Source organism: Monodon monoceros, unplaced genomic scaffold (genome assembly GCF_005190385.1).
Source record: "Monodon monoceros isolate NGI ecotype Baffin Bay Population unplaced genomic scaffold, NGI_Narwhal_1 Super_Scaffold_20, whole genome shotgun sequence".
NCBI classification, from domain to species: domain Eukaryota; kingdom Metazoa; phylum Chordata; class Mammalia; order Artiodactyla; family Monodontidae; genus Monodon; species Monodon monoceros.
Genome location: NW_021703777.1, coordinates 28,600,135 through 28,624,790, shown reverse-complemented (window position 1 = coordinate 28,624,790; position 24,656 = coordinate 28,600,135). Strand labels below are relative to the sequence as shown.

The 24,656-nt window shown below is 35.5% G+C and overlaps 1 protein-coding gene across 1 annotated transcript in view; it reads left to right on the top strand.

Annotated features, from left to right (window-relative positions):
- Positions 1 to 24,656, top strand: part of IQCM (IQ motif containing M) — a 334,844-nt gene that overhangs the window by 40,450 nt on the left and 269,738 nt on the right. Inside the window, exons 4-5 of the mRNA XM_029234688.1 lie at positions 3,492 to 3,582; positions 6,047 to 6,050. Coding sequence (XP_029090521.1) covers positions 3,492 to 3,582; positions 6,047 to 6,050 — 95 coding nt within the window. The remainder of the gene's footprint in view (positions 1 to 3,491; positions 3,583 to 6,046; positions 6,051 to 24,656) is intronic.

Below are 24,656 nucleotides of genomic sequence, written 5' to 3'. Positions count from 1 at the left end.
AAAACTGACTACACATTGGTCTATTAAGTAGGGGTCAATAAATTTCAAAGATTTTAGAATTATATAAATCATGGTCTCTGATTACAGTGAAATTAAATTTTTAAATAATAACAATGATAATTTAAAATCCCATTATTTGGAAAATTATAGATTATTTATAGAAAGTATGGAGGATGGATTGGAGGGTATCATGGTTGGAAGCAGGAATCCAAGTGAGGAAGCTATTAGTGTTCCAGAGTAGAGATGGTAAAGCTCTGTGTTGAGACAGTATGAGTGGAAAAGTGGAAGGGATTTGATGACTGATTGTACTAGGAGGCTGAGGGAGAGTGAGTAGTAGAGGTGACTTCTGGGTTTTGAATGGATGGTGGTGTCATTAATTGTGAGAGGGGGCATGTTGATTGGAATGTCTTTGGGACATGCATATAGAGATAGTTATTCAAATTTGGCCCTTGAGAGTGGTCTGATCAAGATATAGAGATTTTGTGAAGTATCCACATTTACATGATGAATAGCCATGGGAGTGGACCAAATCATTTAAGCAAAGGGTTAGAAGGCAGTCAAGGAAAGAGCTGTGGGGCATACACAACAAGACTACAAGCTGAGGTAGTCATAGCAAAATGAGCCCATGAAGGAGACAAGTGAAATATTCAGAAGTGAAGAAAATTGAATGGATGATTGACTCCAGATGAATGAATGATTGATTCCAGCTGAACTCTGAGAAAAACATGGTAAATAGTGTTAAGGACTAGAGTTCTTTGGTTGGAAGTTCTAATGCCTTATGTTTCATTTGTTTGATTTCATTACAAAACCCCCAAACGTTCATCACTTTACCTGCATTTTCTTTTCCCAGTCTTCCTGTCTCTTACTAATCATTTTAACCAGAAGTGATTTATAGTTTATGTTCCAGAACTGAAATTCTAGAGTTGATGTAATTGTTTTAGAGACTAGATTTTACATAAAGGGAATGGTTGTGAACTCAGAGATGTTATAACTTGCCCAAAGTCACACAGTAAGTCTTGTTCCCCATCTAAAGGTTTATCTAAACTAATTAGAAGTAATGTAGGATTTTCATATGCTTTAATTGCCTTTCTAGAAATCTTCATTAACTCTATACTACTTAAAAAAATTTTTATTTATTTTTAATTTATTTTTATTTTTGGCTCTGTTGTGTCTTCGTTGCTGCACACAGGCTTTCTCTAGTTGCAGCGAGCCGGGGGCTACTCTTTGTTGCGGTGTGCAGGCTTCTCATTGCAGTGGCTTCTCTTGTTGCAGAGCACCGGCTCTAGGCGCATGGGCTTCAGTAGTTGTGGCACGTGGGCTCAGTAGTTGTGGCTCGTGGGCTCTAGAGTACAGGCTCAGTAGTTGTGGCACACGGGCTTAGTTGTGGCACACGGGCTTGCTCCACGGCATGTGGGATCTTCGCAGACCAGGGCTCGAACCCATGTCCCCTGCATTGGCAGGAGGATTCTTAACCACTGTGCCACCAGGGAAGCCCCTATACTACTTTTTGAAAGGGGTGTAATTGCACTTATTTTCTATTTTGGATGCAGTACTAACATGATTTAGTTAAATGGTACTGTAGAGGGCTTTCAGTTTAGCGATTAAATGGATTATCCCTAAAGTTTTTAATACTTTTTTCTCAAAATGGGCATATCTTTTGCTTTATTAATTATTGTAGTAGCACAAGCTTAGTTCCTTTAGCATCACTGTAAAATTCACTCTCTAGATATCTGGGTTGCACGTCTCCTGACATTTCCCCACATCCTTTTTCTCCTTCACTTTTCTGAGTGATTTTCATGTTAGTTATGCTGTCCATTGAGAGTGGCAATCTTTTATTAATCATGATATCCTATATCTCCTCTCTAGGAGTTAGCATGACAATTTTCACTCAGTAGATATTCCTTAAATAAGTAAAATTAAAAATATGCATATTGGGTATCCTAGTGATTAAGAATGCAGGCTGTAGGGACTGCCTGCCTGGGTTTGAATATTGCCTCTACCTCCTGCTAGCTGTATAACCTTAAGAAGGTTAATCTCTGTTTCTCTGCTTCAGTGTTCTCATCTGTAAAATGGGGATAATAATAGTACCTAATTTATGGGGTGGTTGTGAGAGTAAAATATGCTAATCTGTATACAGCAAGTAGCGCACTTGGCATATGGCAGATATTTTTAAATGTTTCTATTTTTACGACTCTAACTCATAAATTCTTTCTCTACTTCTTCACTTTAATATGATATTTCTCAACTCACTGTGTATCTTTATGTAAAGTGTGTCTTTTGAGCTCTGTAGTCACCCTCCAAAGTAAGCATGGTAGAAATTATCCTTTTCCCATAGTTAGGCACCTGAGGCCCCGGGAGCTCTACCTGGGGGCAGTGGAGCAGAGTGAAGAAGAGTGAATTTACAGTCAGAGGGATATGGGTTTGTGCCCTGGCTCTGCACCTTTTAACTTAGACCTTTGGTAAACTGTTTTCCTGTATAATAGAGAATAATCACAATACTTCACCAAAAAACAATAGAACAGTTTTGAGGTTTAAGTGTGAGATAATTCATAGGGAATGCTAACCAACACCCCTGATATAAATAGTCAATAAATATAACCATTCTGTTTTCCATTTCTCCCAATTTTTTGTGTTCTTTGTTATACATTTTAAATCTAGATTATATAATGCTATCGACTGTGCTCTTTTATTTGTTAGCATTTACAAACCAAGTCGTTTGTAAAATGTTAGCATTTACAAACCAAGTAGTTTGTAAAATTTCTAAAACAGAGGGTTTAATCTCATATGTTCTCTGTATCTTTAATATCTTTTTAATATACCTGAACTAGTAGCTAGAATGTCTTTAATAGATACATAACTTAATATTTTGTTGCAGTGTTTCAAACTCTGTTAGTCCCATTATTTGTACAAAATAGAAAGTAATAGGTATTTAAAAATATTTATGTAGGTTTCTTTATAGACTCTAAGAACTAGATTTTTTAAATAGCAGAACCTTTGCCTTTTGTGGACTTCAGTCTTTCTATCAAATGGAGGAGATTTCTGGAGCACTCAGTGTTCCTATTTACATTAACTAATGATTGCTAAATTATTTTAAAATAGCAGGCTCTGCGATAAAACCTAAGCCTGCTGAAGATAAGGATGATAATAATGCTGATATGTATAAACGAGGCTTTTTGTACTCATTGGAATGTGCTGTATTCTTGCAGACATTTCTCTGGAAGCTATCTCCTTTCTGATATATGCAGTTCATTTACTCTACACTTTCAGTCCTAAATTTTGGTAATTGCAAAACATCTGAGGAGGATGGGGTGGAAAAAAACACTCAAATGTTTATTTTTACCATATCTTTGTGTTAGTAATTTTTTTTAAAAATATCGTACCTGTTATTAAAAAAATCTGTGATTTGCAGTTTAATTCAAAGAATGCACTTAGAACCTGAAAACTAAGAGTATACAATTAAAGCTTTTCTTTTCTTTTCTTTCGAATTCCAGAACAAGTTAATCTGGGTAAAATAGTGACTAATATTGATTCAGTGAGTAAAAAAATGGAGAAAGAGAAGCAACAGCACCATGCGAAGACCAGGTAATGTGTAATTGGTTAACTTATAGAAAACATACACTATTCTACTTTGCCAGTATTTGTTGACCAATTGTCATGGTTTCTCAAGTCTGTTAACACCCCATGCATGAGGCTAATTTGTCCTTCTGCTTGAGTACCTCAAAGCATATTAATTATCAAAATTTTAGTTTTCAGTTCAATTAACTTTTGAACTGGAAGATGTCTGAATAGTTAAGCAAACCATCTGGGTTTTACAGTGCATAAGCTCAAATCCAATTTGTGGCTTTCTTGAGAAAAATGCCATATTTTATGATAATATTACATAAGTTTGGTATTTTAATAATTCATCTGCAGCTATTATGGAGAAGAGTTGTTATAATTTTTCTTTTTTAATATAATAATTTAAAGTTAGTCTTTTTCTAACAGAAGGTGAGGATGATCCTACTGAGCATAGTTTGAAGGCAGGAATTTTGAGCATTGCTTCTGCTTTCCAAAGGTGTCTGGAGATGGGTCAGTTACTTTTCTGAGTTATTCCACTAAATAACAGCATCATCTTTGGGGTAATGTTACAATTGTGTACATAATTTTTGGCCCTAAAGCTACAGATAGAACCTCTAAAGGCCCTTCAGCACATTTTGTAGGAACATTTATACTTGTAGAATGTAAATACTGCTCTGTTAAAATGTATTTTTCAGTGGCTTGTTTTGTATTAATTCATTATATAACATGGTCAGAAATGTGGGGTAATTGGCACAGCTATAAATAATAGAAATTAGAAAAAATGTTGCTGTGACTGTAAAGAATGTCCTGGATCTTCCAGCATTTATCCTGCAAACTGTGCTTAGCACTACAAGTTTTACGCTCAGAAGTAACCACTTTCTTGGCTTAAAGTGTAATACGATACTGGAATTTGGAAGAGTGGAGTATATGTACAGCTTTAATACTGAGGGTTTGGATTTATCCATGGTAAGAGAAGATATTAATTAGGAAGGAAAATAAATGATTGTATTGGAAATATACTAGTTAAGAAAAAAAATTCTTTTGCCTTTACTTAAGTTAACCTGAGACCCAGGTTGGTCTAGCAGAGTGTTACCTGCTAAAAGAGTAGTTAATATAGCAATTTAACCAAACAGTTTAGAATTTCAGCTAAACTTTAAAACTAGAAAAGCTAACTGAACTAATGTTGAAAAACTACCATTTTCAGTATATTTAGATGGGGCTGTAATCCAAGGAAGAATAGTAATAATTTAGGGAAAATTAGAACACTCATTAATAAATCTGATCAGGTTTAATATCTTTCAGTATGTCTTTCTCAAGAGAGTTGAGTATTTCCCAAAGAATTGTTTCTTCAGCAACTGGTGAAAGATAAAGATCTCTTGACATCCTAACAATCCATGTTTAATGAAAACAAATCCTGCTTAATGAGGAAGATCAACACCCTTTGAAACTAAGGGCAAGTACTTCAATGACAGCTTGGGGTACATAGAGACTGAACTTCAATCCACTAAGGCTGCCTTGTCTTTTTTTTTTTTTTTTTTTTTTTTTTTCCGGTACGCGGATCTCTCACTGTTGTGGCCTCTCCCGTTGCGGAGCACAGGCTCCGGATGCCCAGGCTCAGCGGCCATGGCTCACGGGCCCAGCCGCTCGCGGCATGTGGGATCATCCCGGACCGGGGCACGAACCTGCGCCCCTTGCATTGGCAGGCGAACTCTCAACCACTGCGCCACCAGGGAAGCCCTGCCTTGTCTTTATTTATAGGTAACTTATGGCGGTAACTTGTTTCCTGCCACAGCAGTTGGCTTCTTTTCATAAATGTTAGAAGTGACTTAGCCATGAGGGTATAAGCAACAGAAAGGAAAATGGAATCAGTCAGGAAATCAGGTAGGAGGTTGTTAACAATGCAGGGAAGGCTTTCGGACTAATTAGCATGAACTGCCCAACTCTTTGTGAGACCCTGGAAAGGTTTCTGTTCAAGACAAATAGAACCCAGAGAGAGGAGTTGTACAGAAATGACTTTTAATTTCCTAGAAGATGCTGTGGAAAACACTAATTTTTAAGGTGACACATAATATTTTTAGGTAGACCATAAAAATATTGACCCAACAAAAGAAATTTCCTTGGAAAATACATGAAGAAATATGATGGAATCTTATAAATGTATGTTTTTTTTTCCTTTTCCCAAATTTCTCTATGTTTGACTTGCAAAGGAAAACAAAATTGAATACTTCTGCATTTTCAAGTTTAAGCTTAAGGAACTGAAGTTCTTCAATACACCTTTGAATTCTAACTTCAAAGATTAATTGTCATACATTAAATACTCTTTTTATTTCAATAATGATAAATGTGAGTGCATTCTAAATATTAATTTTCCATCAAGGAAATTTATTTATTATGCATTTATTTATTAGAGCTAATTTTTTAGTTAATAATATTTGGTACATTTGAAGGTATGACAACTGCATTTCTGTAAACGCATTCTGTATTTCAGGCAAGTGAGCCTCAACTTCTTCCCGTAGTTTTGTGATCAGTGGGAGTTTCTTATGTGTTACATAACAATTTGTATTTAGGTTATTCTGATCAATTTAATAACAGAATGAGGGTATTATAAAATAATGATAGAATTCCTCATGGCATTTCACATTTGTGTTGAAACAACTCTGGTATTTCACCTTAGTGTTTGCATAATATTTTGCTTAAGTGAACGAATTGTGGTCTACTTCTGTTAGAATCTTTCATTAATAGGGAATCATTGAAAAATGCAATTAATAGTTCTAATTTGGAGATTTAACTAATAGTTAACCAGGGACTAGTTATAAGGAAGCAAAGCAAACTACAACTGTGTATGTTGATCCCATTCTTGATCATATAAATAAAATTCTAGAATTTCAAATGGAGTTTTGCAAAGCTGCCTGCATACTCAAACCTCTCATATTTTCCCTTGACAATGTGATTTTGTCATATAAGGGGTACCTCAGTTCTTTGGCCAACTGCATAAACGTGACCACATGAGTGACAGACTAATGGATCCTATAAGTCACTCATTTATTTACTATTTATTGAACACCTACTATATGCCAGATATGAAACTCAAAAGCGGACAGTCACAGACTTTCTTCATAGACCCTAGTTTTTTGATGGGTAGAATGTTTTAAAATCCTAAAAATTTATGTAACATTTCTTTAATATTTGAACTAGCAATTGCATTTCTATACCAAAATAATGACGTGTATCTTTGTGCATTTACAAAGAAATATATTCACTATATGTTATCACGTATAAAAAATAAGCTAAAAAGTTCATGTACATTTATGTACACCTAAACATAGAGAAGGTGTGGGGTATATTACACATGTTAATCATGACAAATGGAGTGAGTATAAAGTAGTAATAAGGCGCTTACTTAGTTCCTTAAATCCCACTGCCTGGATTCAAATCCTGGCTCCACCCATTTGTAGCTGGAGTAATCTGAACTATATACTATTTAACCCCTAAATCTCTTAGTCTCTTCCTTTATAAAATGAGTATAATAATAGTAAATATTCAGAGGCTTGTTGTGAGTATTAAATGTGGTAAGACACATAAAGGGCTTAGAATAGTGCTCAGCTCATAGGAAGCGTTTAAGGCTTTGCAATTATTATTCATGTACTGGGGTAGTGAACTAGGGGTAATTTTTATTTTCTTACTTTTGCTTATTTACATTTTCTAAAGTTGCTACATGGTGCCCGTTTTTTGATTCAGCTGACTTGGTTGAAGCTCTCCAAGTCATGATAGGAAAACATATTACTTAAAATCTCTTGCAAAACAGAAGAAATAGATATGATGCATGTTCATTTTTCTGATTTTTATTAGAATTTTTCTTTCAGAAAGCAAATGTTCCTATGTTATCCCTGCTTAGATCCAGCAAAATTTGGTATTATTTTGTCTTCATTCAATAATAAATATTTATAGAGGGCCTACCATGTGCCCCTTACTCTGCAGTGAGGGTCCTGAGGATACAATAGTCATAGTCTCTGTCGATAGGAGATGAGGTTTTCTCTCCATGATTAGCATCTAATCCTGTAACATTAGTCTAGAAAGTTTGATTACTAGTAAATCACTCAAAGCTCTACCTTCATGTTTTGGAAACAGAATGGTGGACTCATTTTGTGCCTTCCCCATCATCAACCTTGGCTTGCACTTACGACCCATGACCTCCTCTTCCATGGGGCTTTTGAAAGAAAATGGTGAGTCATACTGCTTAAGTGTGGTAGCAACACAGTGACTTTCATTATTTTGTATTCATTTAAAATGCAAAGTCAAACAGCTAGTATTGAACAGTCATTTCCTTTATATTTCATTTCAAATAATGTGTCACAAGATAGAGATTTCGGAAACAACCACTAATAACTAATTTTTTAGCTCCTTTATTTGAACTTTAGAGATTGGATTTTTTTTAATGTGTGTAAATATTGAAGGTTTTAGGGAATTATAAGGATAAATTCTTATAATTTTAAACGTGTCTCTATAGTTGAGTTTTTGTTGTTTTAAAAATATATGTATTTCTTCAAAAGAAAATATAGATGACTCTCTTATGTCCCTTAAGTGTGATTGAGCAACTCTCTGGAACTTGGTGAGCTATGTGATGACCTTGGGGGCTGTTGATTCAAAAACTATTTTGTAGTTTTCCCTCTTTTTAACTTGTTACTCATGTTCTTGACCTTCAGGCTGTCATTAAGAGAAAACTCTTCTTGTAGGGTGGGACTTTGATTGATTTTGGAATACATTTTTGAAAATTTGCAGAATAAACTCCTCCTTGGGTTCTCAAGGCACTCTTGTTTAAAATTTCCTTTATCCATCTACAATTTTACCAGCCTTTATTTGTTTGGATTATTACAGAAGGAATTTAAACATCAACTGGAGGCTCATCGAACACATTTTTATTAATCGAACCAATATTCATCCAAACTATTACTGTTTGTGAATATAATGTCAGAATCTTGAACACATACAATAGGTCTATTTAAAATATTTGCTTCTTATATTTGTCCATAGCTTAAATTCTTTTAAGGCTTGATCAGATAATTTGAAGCCCCAGGGTAGTAGAATAATGTGTGGGTCTCAGTTGAGTCTAGCATTAAGTATGTATGTGAAGAGGTAAGTGCTGTCAAAAATTCCTCATATGGCACAGGGTCCGGTGGTGAAATAGTTTTAATAGATAACAGTCTTAAAATCTGATAACCCTAGGGACTTCCCTGGTGGTCCAATGGTAAAGAATCTGCCTTCCAATGCAGGGGACACGAGTTTGGTCCCTGGTTGGGGAACTAAGATCCCACATGCTGCAGGGCGACTAGGCCCGTGCGCCACAACTACTGAGCTCTTGTGCCTCAACTAGAGAGCCTGCGTGCTGCAAACTACAGAACCCACACGCTCTGGAGCCTGTGTGCCACAACTAGAGAGAGAAAACCACACACTGAAACTAGAGAGAAGCCCGCCCGCTGCAACGAAGAGCCCACATGCCTCAACGAAATTCCTGCGTGCCACAACTAAGACCCAACGTAGCAAAATAAATAAATAAGATAAACAAATAAAATATTAAAAAAAAAACCAACCCGATGACCCTGAAAACTGATGTTTACAGCCCTTAACTACGACGTAGTCAAAGTTCTACTAATTGTGTGACATTTAGAGTTAATTCAGGATCATCCTAAGGGTTGATAAAAGCCTCTATTTTCAAATACCATCCACCTCAGGTAAATCACATGTGTCTTTCCCTTGTGGAGGAGCCTATTAGCCCATTGAAGTGTTTGGTAATTCTCATGGCTTTAGTTTGAAAGTAGATATGTGAGTCTTCTTTCTCTGTATATGTGGAGCTTACTATACAGGAGCTTGACCACTGTTTGTTTAGTGCTAAAGATAAGATAGAAGACCTTTCTTCTAAAATATTTGTTGAGAGAATCCCAGTTACTAGCTATAGATTATTGTGAAATTGTGAGTGTAAGGCTGGCACCTACATGATATGTTTTGAGATTTGCTAAAGGTTCTAGCTGTGCAAAAATGTTCTGCTGAAATATCTGAAATATTTACTAATAGAACTATAGCTTCATGAAAGCTAAAGAATTCATATACTTATCACAGTGACTGCCACATATTGGGCATTAATAAACATTTGTTAAATGAATGTATGAATGAATGAAGATAAATTAATAGGAGAAGCCACTCAAATGGAATATACTTCTGTATGTATCCATGTGTCTGTTTCTATACAGTAAGCTAAAACTTGATAACTGATAAAAGAAAAAAGAATGTGGGAAAATAAAATACAATAATAACAGCAGTGAATATAAACATGCAAAAGAATAACACTGGACACTATCTTTTTATAGTTCTTGTTTATGCTGATTTTATGTAGACTGCTCAGATACCATAAAAATAAGTAAAATGTTACGCAGTGTACTTTACATGATTTAAAACCAAATTGTTGGGCAGATTATTAGTTTTATGATGTAAGTCTCTCAATACTCATAAACCTCATGGGAAATTTAAAGTTAAACAGGCTAAAAGTATAAAAAATGGCGGTAAAAATCATTATTTCCAAATGCTACAGGGTAGCTATCCTTTTTTCCTTAAAATGAAAGGTATTTTTAATCAAGTAAGAGTGGGAATTTCATCACTGCTTTGTTGTATGTGAGGTTTTTGTTTTATTTTGTTTGGTTTTAAGCTAAATTGCTCTTTTATAATTGCAACATTTTTAAAAATAAGGGCAGAAATATCTGAGGGCCTGTGGCCAGAAACTTATTTTATGTAAGCTACTAGTAAAATGTGAAAAATGTTGATTTTCTTTTTGAATAACCTAGGTGTGGTCCTGGCTTTGTGTCTTGGGTGAAGAAATAATGAATATATTTTTTATGCTTGCTAATTTTTTAGTTCATTTTAAGACTAGAGTCTAAAAATTTGTACAACAAAGCCTTTTATCCACATATTATTGTAACTCTGTTTAGTAAGTTACAGCTTCACTGAATGTCTGAAACAGCCACTGAGGTCTGTTTAACAACAGAATGTTGCTTAAATTGTGAGAGAATATAGATCTTGTGGTTTTCTCTGGGGTGTATGGTAATTTACTGGGCTCTTAAAGTTGCCCAGTTTTTCTTTAGGATAAATAAATTATTCTTATTAAAGGAAAAAGGAGAGGAAATTAGAACATAGGAATTAAGGCAAAGTCATGATTTCTATCCATTTGACATATAGTATATAATAATAATATATTTATAATATTATGTATGTAAATGTATGTACCTTATACTGCTTGAAGCCTTGCCTTTTAAAGCCGTATAGCACAGTGATTAAGAGTGAAGGCACTGGAGTTATTGTAGTTACTCTAATGAGGTTAGAATTCTGACCCTGCCAGTTTCTAGCTGGGAAACCTCTTTCAAGTTAATCACTCTGTGACTCAGTTTCCTCATGGGTTAAATTGGGAATAATAACAATACCTACCTAAAGTTTTTTTGATAATGCTTGTGAAGTATATATCATACATCCTAGTGCTTAATAAATTGAGCTGTAATTCTTAGCTACAGTTCCCTTGATATACATAGTAAAGCATGATACACTTGAAAAGGCTTTAACCCTGTCCTAAAGGAGGTATTACTAGAAGCACAAGACACACCTCATTACAACTTTGCCTTACACTATCAAAGCACTGAACTCAGGAAGTGAGGTTTATGGTTATTGTATAAACACAATCATGGCAGCCTTTCCTGGATTCAACTATTTTTGCCATTGTCATTGTTCGCATCCTATTCTAGACCTTGACTCTGCCTGTTTGCCCTCCTATTTCAGTGAATTTGGAAGGTCATTCTTAAAATGATATTCCTCCAGCACCCCTTTCACTGGTGATTTTTCTCCCCATCTTTATGATTCTAATGGAATAGGCCCATGGTAGAAACTCTTTAACAGACTTTATCAAAGAGAGTTCTAGGAAGGTGGCCATGTGTCAAAGAAGCCCACGTTGCTCTCCATAAGAACCAGTTCTCTGTGTGGCCTGGTGCAGATCCTTTCAGTTCTCTGTCATCCTCAAGGAAAGAATGAAACTGCCCTCAGTGAAAGGGATGAAAGGTTAGAAAATGTCCTTTTCCTGTATGGCTGCTTCTCAGATATTAAAACCTCTCTACATAATCATTGGCAGGAGAGAAGAGGACCAATCCCCCCAGACTCTGCTCTTGGCAAGATTTCTTACCTCTCCCTACTTGCTAGGTTCACAGCCTTGAGACCCTCAGGATGAATCTTATTAAATATGTCCTTTAACTCTGTCTATATTAGTCTCCACAAGACACCAAGGACTTCCAGGTCAACTCTTATCATCAAAACCCCACTATCTATATAATTCTGTATGTCTTTCTTCTCTGAGTTTATCCCTCACCCTTCCCACCTCTGAAACCTGTTTACTGTTATCCTTGAACTGCTAGCCAGTAGCCAGCAAAAATCCTGAATCCTTAACCTCTTCTAAGTGTTCCTTTCACCTTCTTGGTCTAGTTGAAACCTGTGCTCTGTCCCCAACCCTCAGGACATTTATTTCTCTGCTGCTCTCTTAAGAGGTGATGGTCTTCTCTCTCTCTCATGCTTCATGTCTCTGGGACTGGAGATGGTGAGGTGATCTCCTTATTCCTCATGATGTTTCTAGACCATTCTCCCTCCCTCTTCACTAAATCTCCCAGCTTTGAATATCATGTCATCAAATGATATCCTTCATTACCTCTCCTTCCTACTATAATCTGTTGATTTGTATCCATTCTCTCATATCCTAAAGAATTTAGCCCTTGGATCCTTGTAACTTTTACTAGCTCTAGTCTTGTAATAACTCTTTGTGATTTTGGTATCCAAATAAATGAGCTCTGTAACTCATTGGCTTCTTGATTCCTTGAGCTCTTCTCCTCCAATGAGTTTGGTGCCTTTCATACTATATACACACATGTGTATATATATATATATATATATATATATATATATATATATACACACACACACACATATATATACACACATATACATATATATGTGTGTGTGTATATATATATATATATATATATATATATATATATTCTCTGAAAGTTATGGCCTAGAGACCTTTGAAATAGTTCCAAAATCTCATTTTGAAGAGCACTACCAGTCAACCAGACTACCTTCTAAACTCCAACATTTTTTTTAACTCCCACTGGGTGTCTGGGGGCCCCCAATGTTCGTAGGCCTGGAGATTAATTTTTGAATTTTTTCTTGAGCTATACTCATTCTCTTGGTAATTTTATCTAATCCATAGCTTTAACTACCATGTATATGCAGATGACTCAAATTTATATCTCCAGCCTGGTCATTCTCCTCAATTCCAGCTCACATTCAAATGCTTAATCAACATTTCTGCCTGGGTTTTTATTAGGCATTTCGAACTTAACATGTCTGACTCAGGAACTTTGTACATGTTGTTTTCTGCCTGGAAAGCTCTTTACCTTAGACGTCACAGCATCACTCCATTACCAATTCTGGGCTTTGTTCAGATGCCTTCAGATCAGTGAAGCCATCCCTGACCAGCCTATTATAGTAGCAACTATACCCCCCACCCAGCCCCATTTACCAATCCTGCTTTATTTTGATCTCTAACATTTAAGTCCTCAGGACATATTGCCTACTAACTTATCTGGTTTTGTCTTCTGTTATAATGTAATCTCCATGAATGCAGATAGTTTTGACTGATTAATTCATTAATAAATCCCTTGGACCCAGAATCATTCCTGGAACATAGGAAGTGCTCACTATATTTTGTTGGATGAATGAAGATAACTGCTATTTTATTTTCTAAAAGAGTGGTAAAAATTTTCATGTTTATTTTTTCTATTCAATGAGGAAAGTTATCTAATTTATCAGAATAAATATTTTCACCAATGGAGCTCAAATATGTTTTTGTCATTTTGAATAAAAAAATTACAGCTAGAAAAAATACAGCTCTGTGTGTGTGTATGTGTGTGTGTGTGCACGCATGTTTCTGAGCATATTGTGAACAACCATGTAAGGAAAGACTTCTGGGTACAGGACACCTAAAATTGCTAGTTAAATAGTAAAAAAATAACTTTAGTAACCTGGCTGAACTGCCAGGAAAGGACAAAAATAATAAAAGCAGAAAATATAAGAAAGCCTGATTCCATAGGGGTTTAATGTTCCTTAGAGTAATTTGTTTTTTAGGGCTTATACTTATTCCTGGTGGCCTAGAACTTTCCTAGTTTAAAAAAAAAAAAAAAACTGGCATCACTTTTCTCTGTCTTCCTGTCTGTCTATCTATCTATCTACGTATCTATCAGCATTTATTGTACATGCATGTGTTTGTTGTCTGGCCTCAGGTATTTAGAATTAGATTAATAGAAATTATTGTTTCATGATGCATTATCATCACTTGTCCATGAATTGCCCTCTTTAATTTATTTTTTGTATTATTTAGTATTATCATGAACACAAATAAAATCATCCCTCAGCCCCAAAACTATAATATTGACAGAAACTGTCATCTACTGTGCCTCTTGCAAATTCTATCCCTTTGCTTCCACCCCAGATTTGGAGGAATTCTGTTACATTCTTGGTACTAATCCTTTGTTAATTATATTGTGGCTAGTCTTTTCACTTTATTTAAGGTGTCTTTGATAAACAAATAATATTGATTCAAATACAGTAAAATTTAGCAAAAATCTTATCCTCTCCGGGATAATAAAAGGGCTATGAAGCACTTTAGATTTGCTCTTCCTCCGTTTTGAATTTCTTACTATCATTTTCCATTATTTCAATTTTCTCTTTTTTTAAACTTTAACCCCACAAGCCATGCCATAATTATTATTAATTATTAAAGATAATGTTTATTTAGATATACCTGCCTCCAGGTAGATTAAGAATTGAGAAAAACAAATTTTTAGAATGAAATACAGATGGACATGAAATATCCTTCCTTTTATTTAGGCCTTCTTAGAACTGTCTCAATAATATTTTATAATATTCTGCATTTTTAAAAAAGATTTATTTCTATGCATTTGATGTTTTTGATGCTATTTTAAATGGTGTCTAAAATTTTATTTTATCCCCACCCCCTTTTCTGGAATATAGAAATCCAGTTGATCTTTTTTGCACGGACCTTATATCTTTATGGCTTTTATAAATTAACTTACTACTTCTAGTAGTTTATCTGGTGTATATGTTGCTCATTTTAGACTTTCTATATACACAATCATGTTGTCCATGAATGATGATAGTTTTTGTTCTTTCCTTCCTATTCTAGAGCTTTTATTTATTTTTTCTTACCTTATTGTGGTAGTGAACACTTCCTACACTATGTAAAATAGAAGCGGTGAGAAGCTTTCTTGTCTCATTTCCTATCTCAGAAGGAATTATTATATATGTTAGCATTAAGTATAATGTATTGTGTTTGTTATAGACTCTCCTTCTTATACTAAAAAGTTCCTAGGTTGCTAAGAGTTTATCATGAATCGATGTTGTACTTTATCAAATGATTTTCTCTTTATCTCTTAAGATGATTGTATGATTTCTCTCATTTGTTCTTTTTTTAAAATAAATTTATTTATTTTATTTATTTATTTTTGGCTGCATTGGATCTTCGTTGCTGCGCGCAGGCTTTCTCTAGTTGCGGTGAGCGGGGGCTACTCTTTGTTGCGGTGTGTCGGCTTCTCATTGGGGTGGCTTCTCTTGTTGCAGAGCACAGGCTCTAGGCCCGCGGGCTTCAGCAATTGTGGTACACGGGCTCAGTAGTTGTGGCTCACGGGCTCTAGAGTGCAGGCTCAGTAGTGGCTCATGGGCTTAGCTGCTCTGCGGCATGTGGGATCTTACCGGACCAGGGCTCGAACCCGTGTCCGCTGCACTGGCAGGAAAATTCTTAACCACTGCACCACCAGGGAAACCCCTCATTTGTTCTTTTAATGTAGTGAATTATACTCATTGGTTTTCAGATGTTAAACTAATCTTCAACCCTGGAATAAACCTAGTATGAATTCAATTTGCTAATATTCTTTTGAGGGTATTTTCTTTTTACTGAAGAGAGAAATAACCTGTAATTTTGCTTGTTTTCATCTTCTTTCAGTTTTAGTAAGTTATGTTTATAATGATATTCTAAATTGTCAAAAGTATTGCCATAAAATTGTCCACAGTAACGTTTGTACTGATGTCTTCTTTTTAATTTTTGATATTAATTATTTAGGCGCTCTCTCTCTCTCTCTCTCCCCCCACCTCCCTCTCCTCCTCCCTCCCCCTCTTCCTTCCTCCTGTTTCTCTTTGGTCAGTTTTGCTAAAGTCAGTCAACTTTATTGTTTCCTTTTTTATTTAAACCAAATTTTTAGCTTTGTCAAATTTCTCTGTAGTACACTGCTGTCTATTTCATGAATTTCTATTAATTGCTATATTTTCCTGATCTTCATGCTGTGGTCAGCTCTGACTGAGCACCTTGAGACCCTAATGTTTGTTGTTTGGTTTTACTTCAGCATTTACTCATAACAATGAACACTTTCTAAATTCTGTTATATATGGTATTGTTATATAATAAGTGTGATGCAGTCTTCTCTCAGTAAAATGGATGAGTTTTTTGAGGACATCAGTCCTTCTTTAAAAATAGCCGATAGAAAGTGGAAGACACATGAGATCTCAAAAAATGTTTTATAAATAGTCCTTGTTCCCCTGTGAAGATAGCTTAAAATGAAACCCTCAGAATTAGACTCATATTAAGATCAATAGCAAATTTTTAGTTTTCATTTTTTTGTTATAAAAATACATATAATCATACTAAAGAACATTTGGAGAAAAGAAAAAACTTGTCCATTAGTGCCACCACCCTCTCCATGATTAACAACTTGGTTTATTTCCTTCCAATTTTGTTCCCTTTGCATCTTTTTAAAACCTAGTGGCTATACAAATTTTGATTTTTTTTCTAATTAAGTCTAATAATTTCCTTTCATTAATTGGATATAAATGTCCATTTCATTTCTTCCCAGTGATTGTAAGAGAATTCTCCTCCACGTACCCGGGTAGCAAACTCTCCAGCTTCTTCACCTGCCTGCCCCTCCAGGGCTTACTCAGTGTACTAGTTAGCTTGGGCTGCCACAACAAAATACTACGCACTCGGTGGCTTAAACAACTGACGTATTTTCTCACAGTTCCAGAGGCTGGAGGTCTGAGATCAGGGTGCCAGCATGATTGGGTTCTAATGGGAGCTCTCTTCCTGACTTGCAGCCTTGTAGCTGTTTTCTCACCTGGCCTTTCCTCAAACCATACATTCAAAGAGAGAGAAGTCTCTGGTCTTCTCCTATCCACTAATCCCATCATGAGGGCCGCATACTTATGATCTCATCTAAACCTAATTATCTCCCAAAGATGCCATGTCCGAATACCGTCTCATTGGTGGGCAGGGCTTCAACACATAACGTTTTGTGGGGACACAGTTCAGTTCATGGCACTCAGTATCAGAGGAGGAAAAGACATGTTCTTTGTTCCTGCCTTCTGACACTGTGTGAAGGCAGCTGAAGGAAGAAAGGGAGGGAGGGAGGGAGGGAGTCTCAACCCATTTCAGAAGTGGAAAATAGATTTTTTAAAGTAACAAAATCTAAGATAGTAAAATCTCTAAATAGATTGTTTTATGCAAGTTTCCACTATATCATAACAGGTGGCGTGGGAGGTAGTTGATGCTTGTCTTGTGTACATTTACTTATTTATTTTATTGAAGTATAGTTAATTCACAATGTTGCATTAGTTTCAAGTGATTCAGTTATACAAATATATATATATATATACACACACATATATATTCTTTGTCAGATTCTTTTTCATTATAGGTTATTATAAGATATTGAATGTAGTTCCCTGTGCTACACAGTAGGTCCTTGTTGTTTACCTATTTTATATATAGTCCTGTGTGTATGTTAATCCCAAACCCCTAATTTATACCCCCCCACCCCACTATCCCCTTTGGTAACCACAAGTTTTTCTAAGAGAGTCGCCTTGTGTACATTTAGACTGTTGATAGTTGCCCTTTTAATTCTGTCCTTACCTATCTCCCCAAATTCTACTGTAATCATTAAGTACCTTCTCATAAATGTTTTCTTTTATTAGTGCAATTTCAGTTATTATTTTATACCAAGGTGATTATAAAAGTGATTTGAAAAAGTGAAATTTAAGATATTTAAAATATTTTTATTATTTTTGCCACAATGCCTACTCAAAATATTAACTGAAGGATAGGTGTTTATAATAAAATAATAGAACAACTTTCTTTTTAATATAATAATATACTAGTAATAAGTTTCTTTTTATATGTTGTCTCCTTGATTCTGATGGGATTTTCAGGCATGGCCAGTCTGACTTTTCTCATCTTTCAGGTGAAGAAACTAAATATCAAGAAGCTTGCAAGTAGCTCAAGTCTCACCAGTATCAGGCTTCTGATTCTCAGTTCTTGTTCCATTTTATTGTTTTGCTTTATAAATGTTCATATTGTCTTATATGTAGCAATGAATATTTTGCTCTATAACTCTAAAATTAGGATATTTTAAAGCTGTATTTCAAGGCAGAACAGAATGATTCAATATACAATGAGCTTATAAAATGACTGTTTTGTGGTACATTTAATGTTATGGACTGAAAGCTCATGTAAATTTGTGTGATTTTTGCATCAGTTTTAGTCCATCTGATCCCATACAGTCTAAATTTTGCTTCTTACTACTCTACATACTTTTTTAAATTGCATTTTCAGTCAGTGTTAAAAGTTCATCAATGATGTTACTGCATCTGCCTTTATATTGAATTATAAATTGGTTTGTATTGTTTTTTCAGTATGTAACAATATAATAGGAAAGACAGCTGTCTTGTATGATGCCCCACTGCTCATGTTAACGGACATTTCATAAAAGCACAAGTGTTTTATTGTCTGAAAATGCAACTTGCCTCATCTTTTTTAGGAAAATGTGAAAAATATTTTTAATGTACCAAATTCTAAACAACCAAAAATTTTCATGCTGGGAGAATGCATGCTATGATATTAAAAGTGTTCAGGAAATCTCTAAGAGATACTTGTGGGGTGTAAAAACTGTTTTCAATCCATTACAAGCATGCTTGTGTCTTGAATCCAGGTATTTCTCTGTTCACCATACACTCTGTCAGGAAAAGAAGAACAAATACGCTTTAGCTAATTTTAGGCCAATTTAAAAAATCTCAAGAGAGATGGGATATATAGTCAATAAATATTGAGGGTGGGAGGAAGATGTATTCCACAGTGAATTACATATATTTCTTATTCAAACAATCTCAAAATATAGTTGATTCAAATATGAAATTTCTTATTCAAAATAATCTTGAGCTATAACCTATAATTTTAAAATTACAGATAGGCAATTCATTATATATATCCTGAAGTAAGATTGAGAGAATATCTTTTGGCCAGTGATGTACAGTCGAAATAAAATTTGAGAAACACTTATAATTTACAGTTTTCTAGTAGCCACATTAAACAAGTAAAGAGAAGCAACTGAAAGAAATTTTAAACACACTTTTTATTTAACCTAAAGCATATATACAAAATTTATCATTTCAATATGTAATCAGTATGAAAAATTATTAACATCCTTTTTTTTCTTACTAAGTCTTTGAAATCTTGTGCATAATTTAACACACTGTACATCTCAGTTCATACTAGCCACATTTCAAGTGCTCATGGGCACATTGTTACCATACTGACAGCACAGCCTTGGATTCGGGGCTGCACCAGATCTTGGTCACTCATTTCTGTGATAATGCTTGGCACATAGTAAATGGACAGTAAATGTTTTAAAAAAGAGAAAAAGGAAGCAACGAAAGGTAATAGGATAAATTTGTAGTCAGATAGAACCATGTGTATACCCACTTACTAGCTGGATGCCCGTGGATTGGGTATTTACTCTTCCTAACCTCTGTGTCCTTTTATGTAGGAGTGAGATATTTGTATCTGCCTTTCAGAATTATTGTGAAAGTGTTGAAGTATCATAAGCTGAGCACCTGGTTGGTTCCCTTTCACCCCATTTCTTTTCCGAAATTGAATTAAGTCACATATTAGATGACTTAATCTATTTGTGTCCACTTTTATTAGATCTTATTCATTACCCCACCAAACATAGTACTTTTTTTCAGTTACATATGAGTGGAAAGGAAGAAACTAGAATCAGAGAGTAGGAGGTTCTTGGCATCAAAAGTGGAGCCAAGGACAATTACGTTCAGTTGCTTAGCATGCTGTGGAATTAATTGCCTGTGATCTTAATTATAAATACTTAATTTATAAAACAGCCTTTAAACACGGAGGCCTACATTTAGATATAGGAACAATTCTGGTAAATCACTTTCAGCCTGATAGCCAATTTAAAACGTTAATGACACAATCACTTCAGATCTTCTCACTTCCCTTCTACTCAGGCCTGACCAAGGGCTCCGGGACTTGCAGAAGGAAATAGAAGGGCTCACACACATGCGTGTGCAATATAACCTACAGGCAGAAATGAACAGAAAACATTATATGTATGTTGTGGGGCTGGCTTCATGGGTATGCGACCCTTCAGTCACATAGGACTACACCCTCAGAAGGGGTAAGTGCTTGGGCCTTAATGCTCTGTGGTTGCCATTGTGAAATTCTTAATAATTTTACCTTTAAAATTGTGGTTTGTGAGTGAGTCTGATAGGATAATGGAACATGCACTGGAAGCTTGGAGCCTTAGTTCCCAGTTGGTTCCACCTCCCGGCCCCTTCTCTGTCCACCGGGATGGGGTCTTGACCACCCACTTCCAGGTTCCAGCCCAGTGACTGCAGCCACCCTCTGCCCCTGATGCGGGTCTGGATACAGGAGCAAGAAAGGCCCCATGGGTGTATGCAGCCCGCACACCTATGTGGGTCTGTGCTTGCCCAGCCAGTGTCCTCGTGCTCAAGGGAGCACATTAAATAGCAAATAAAACCACACCATGACAGAGAGACAGCTGAATAAATGAAAACCTGGTATGATGTGATGAAGAATTACGCAGTTACACAGTTAATCCTGTGTAACCACTATGCAGCTCATAAAACAGGACACTGTCAGTGCCCAGTAGTCACCCCCCCACACACACCATTTCTCTTCCCACTAAGAACACTCTTATTCACCCCTCAGAGTTAACCACTAGCTTTAGTTTTGTGTTAATAGTGTCTGTGCTTTTCTCTCTAGTTCTACCATCCAGAGTGATGGTGAATTATTTGTACATATTTTTTAAATTTATGTAAATTAAATCATACTGCATGTATTTTCTGTGCCTTACCTGTTTTGGTCAACATTGCTTATAAAATTTGTCCATGCTTCTAAATATTACTGTAGTTTGTTATTTCCACTGCTGTACAGTATACCATTTTAGGAATATATCATGAAGTTTTTAGTCTATTCTTGATGGACGTTGAGCTGTTTTCACTTTAGGAGTGTTATGAATCATACTGTGTATATCTCCTGGTGCGCATGTGTAGGACTTTCTCTAGGGTTTATACCAAGGAGAGAATTTTCTGGTTCATGATTATGTATACCTTCAACTTCTCAATAATGTCAAACTGTATTACAAGATTAGTACTAATTCACATTTACACTTGCAGAGAATGAATATTCCCATTGTTTCACAACCTCTTCAGGTCTTAGAATTGTTAAACACATAAATTTGTGCCAATCAGTTGGGATTCAGTGTTTTAAAAATTGTTTATTTTAATTTGCATTTCTCTGATTTTTTATGAGATTGAGCATTCTTAACATATGCTTCTTGGCCATGTGGATTTCCTCTTTTAAAAAAATCTTGTTTAGTCGCTTCTTTTCCAGTTTTCTTTTGAGTGTCTTTCTTATTAAGTTGTAAAAACTCTCTGTAAAATTTTATAAACTGCATCTTTGTCAATTGCATGTGTTGAAAAAATTTCTCCAGCTCCATGGTTTGTCTTTTTTTTTCTTTAACATCTTTATTGGAGTATAATTGCTTTACAATGGTGTGTTAGTTTCTGCTTTACATGGTTTGTCTTTATATACTCTTTTATGGTGTCTCTTGATAAGTAGGAATTGAAAATTATCAATGTTTCCATTATGACTATTTCTTTTTGTATCTTGTCTTTAAAATGTGAAATTCTTTGCTACCTATCATTGAATTAATGTCCATTATTATCTTCTAAATTATTTATTGCTTTTATGTATATATTTAGGTTTTTAAGCACATTGGAAGTGATTTTTGCACAAGGTGTGAGAGGAGGATCGAGTTTTATTCCCTCCCCGTTCTCCCCCACTCCCCTCTCATAGAGACCCTCAATTGTCCTAGAAATGTTTACTGAAAAATCCCTTCATTACCTAGTGGTCTTCAGGGCCACCTCTGCCATATAAATGTCCACATATTCATAGGTATGTTTCTGTGCTCTTTTTCTGTTCCATCAATCTGTTTGTCTAGCCTTGGAAGAGTACTACTTCACTCTCCTAATTACCATATATTTATAATAAATCTTTGGTCTAATTTTCTCATTGTTTGTGACAGGAGGTCAATTCCCATAGCAGTTAATATTTCATGAGTAGAAGACATATTTTCTTTATACATAACTATGACTCCCTCCTGTGAACAATAACAGAATTTGTATGTATCTATTTATTCTTCCCTCCCTTCTCTTTAACCCACCACCAGATTTTGTTAGATATGTGTTTTTCTCTTACTCTATACCTTATACTTTAAATATACCTCTTTTTGATCATGCAGTTTACTAATTCCAAATGGTACTTTTCCGCCTTGACTATAAATGATGTTGAAATCAGCTACTCACATCATTTACCAACTTCTTTTCCCTCTTAAAATTTCAGTTAGTTATTTATTAGTTGTGTCATCTAGGCTAGGATAAAAATCTTACGTCACACTCATTTTTCTTGAGTAATGTGTAGACATTTCTCCACTGCCTTTTAGCTTGTGGCTTTGCTTCTTATAGGCATATTGTTCTTTTGGTCTGGCTATTCAAAAGATTCTTTAATTCTGCATGCTAATAATGTTTCTGAGATACGTTTCGATAAGCATCAAACAGAGACAGTTTTTTTCCTGATATAAAGTATGTCCTTCAATTTGAAGATCCTAATTTTATTTTATTTTGGTAATTGCTCCTGAAACTATGTCCTTAATATATTTTTATTTTATTATTTTGTTCTTTTTTCTTCCTTTGCCTGTTCTCTATGTGTATCATTTTCTTGTAATCCTTTTAAAGTCTTTATTGTTTTTCACATTGTTCTCTCCTATCAATCCTGTTTTCAGTGTCCCATAGTCAGTCTTCATTTCTGTTTTTTTTTAAAAATTCAATTTACCTAAACAAAAACAGTTCACCTATTTCTTCCACCCTCCATCCCCTGCCTCTGGCAGCCACAAATCTATTCTCCATATCTGTGAGCTTAGCATATATATACATATACATATATGTATTCATAGATTCCACATATAAGAGACATCATACAGTATTTCTCCTTCTCTGTCTGACTTATTTCACTTAGCATAATGCCCTTGAGGACATAGACCTTCATTTCTGCAAATGACTTTATTTCTTTCCATCAGCTCACATGGGTATTTCTATTGTCTGACCATATCTTTCTTCAGCTTTTACATTCCTTTGCAGGGGGGGAGTTATTTAATAGAAACAATTACCTTTTTTTCCCTCCAAAAACCTTAGGCAATATGTTTGGTCAAAATGTTTACATTGTTTGTGGCAATATTTTTCATCCCTTTTGTTACCCCTGGAGACATTTTTCTTGTGGTATTTATCCATCATATTTTTTAGCATCTTTTCCATTTTATTTGTTTCTGCAGTATTTTTTGTATACCTTTTATTTTTCATTACTCACTTTGTGGTGAGTTCTTCCTGTACCAGCCACTTGTAGGAGTTTTGGAGGTTTGTGTATGTCAGGGGTCAGAGCAGTTTTCCAGATTGATGGGAGACACCACTAATGACACAGGTCCCTGTTTGTACATGAGTTCCTTTAGCCTCTGCTTCCCGCTCAGCCATTCTGTGCCCACTCTGAGGGACAGCTCACATTGCTGACTGTCTCTCCTTACCCCCACAACAAGGAGGTTGAGTCCTGAAAATATGCCCTATCCCTGTGTGATTCCTCATTCAGCCCCCTTTCCTGACTTCTTGAGACCTTGTAAGAACGTGGTCCACGGTGCTTCTGCTGTCAGAATAAGCACCTCAGTTCCGTTCTTCCGAAGGGATCCGCTCCTCGGGTTGTGGCTACTTGTCGTAGCGAGCTATTCTCTGCATTGTCTGAGATCTGCAACCATGGGCATCTTTAACTGCCCTTTCTTCCACTCTCATTTAACTTTCATGTGTATCTGGAAGCTCTTTCTCGGATAATGTGCTTCCGAGTTGTGGATGTCTTCTCATTTCATCTCAGGAATTTGCTTTTCTGATTTTTTCATTTTTATTATTAATTTTGGACTGTTTCTAAGAGAAGAAGGGGTAAAGACTATATTTTTATCCCAAAATTTACAAATGAAAAGGCATGATAATATTTTGAGTAACTAAAGCAAATGCAAAGAAGCAAGCCTCCCTGAAAAATCTGCAGTTCATACATTAATGTTCAACACAGAGCTCTTATTATTACCATCTGTACTTTTATGTTAAATGATAGTCTTATAATTTCTTCAGAAGTTACTGATGAGTAAAATTAAACATAACATTTTAATAGGGTGTATTAATTTGTTAGGGCTGCCATAACAAATTACCACAACCTGAGTGGTTTAAAACAACAGAAATTTATTCTTTCACGGTTCTGGAGGCTATAGTTCAAACCCAAAGTGTTGGCAGGGCCATGCTCCCTCTGAAGCCTCTAGGGGGGACCCTTTTCTTGTCTGTTCCAGCTTCTGATAGTTCCAGGCATTCCTTGGCTTGTGGCAGCATGACTCCAATCTCTGCTTCTGACTTCACATAGCTCTGTTCTACTAGGTCTGTGTGTCTCTCCTCTTCTCATAAGGACATGAGTCATACTGGATTTAAGGGCCCACTCTACTCTAGTATGACATCATCTGAATTTAACTAACCATGTCTGCAATGACCCTATT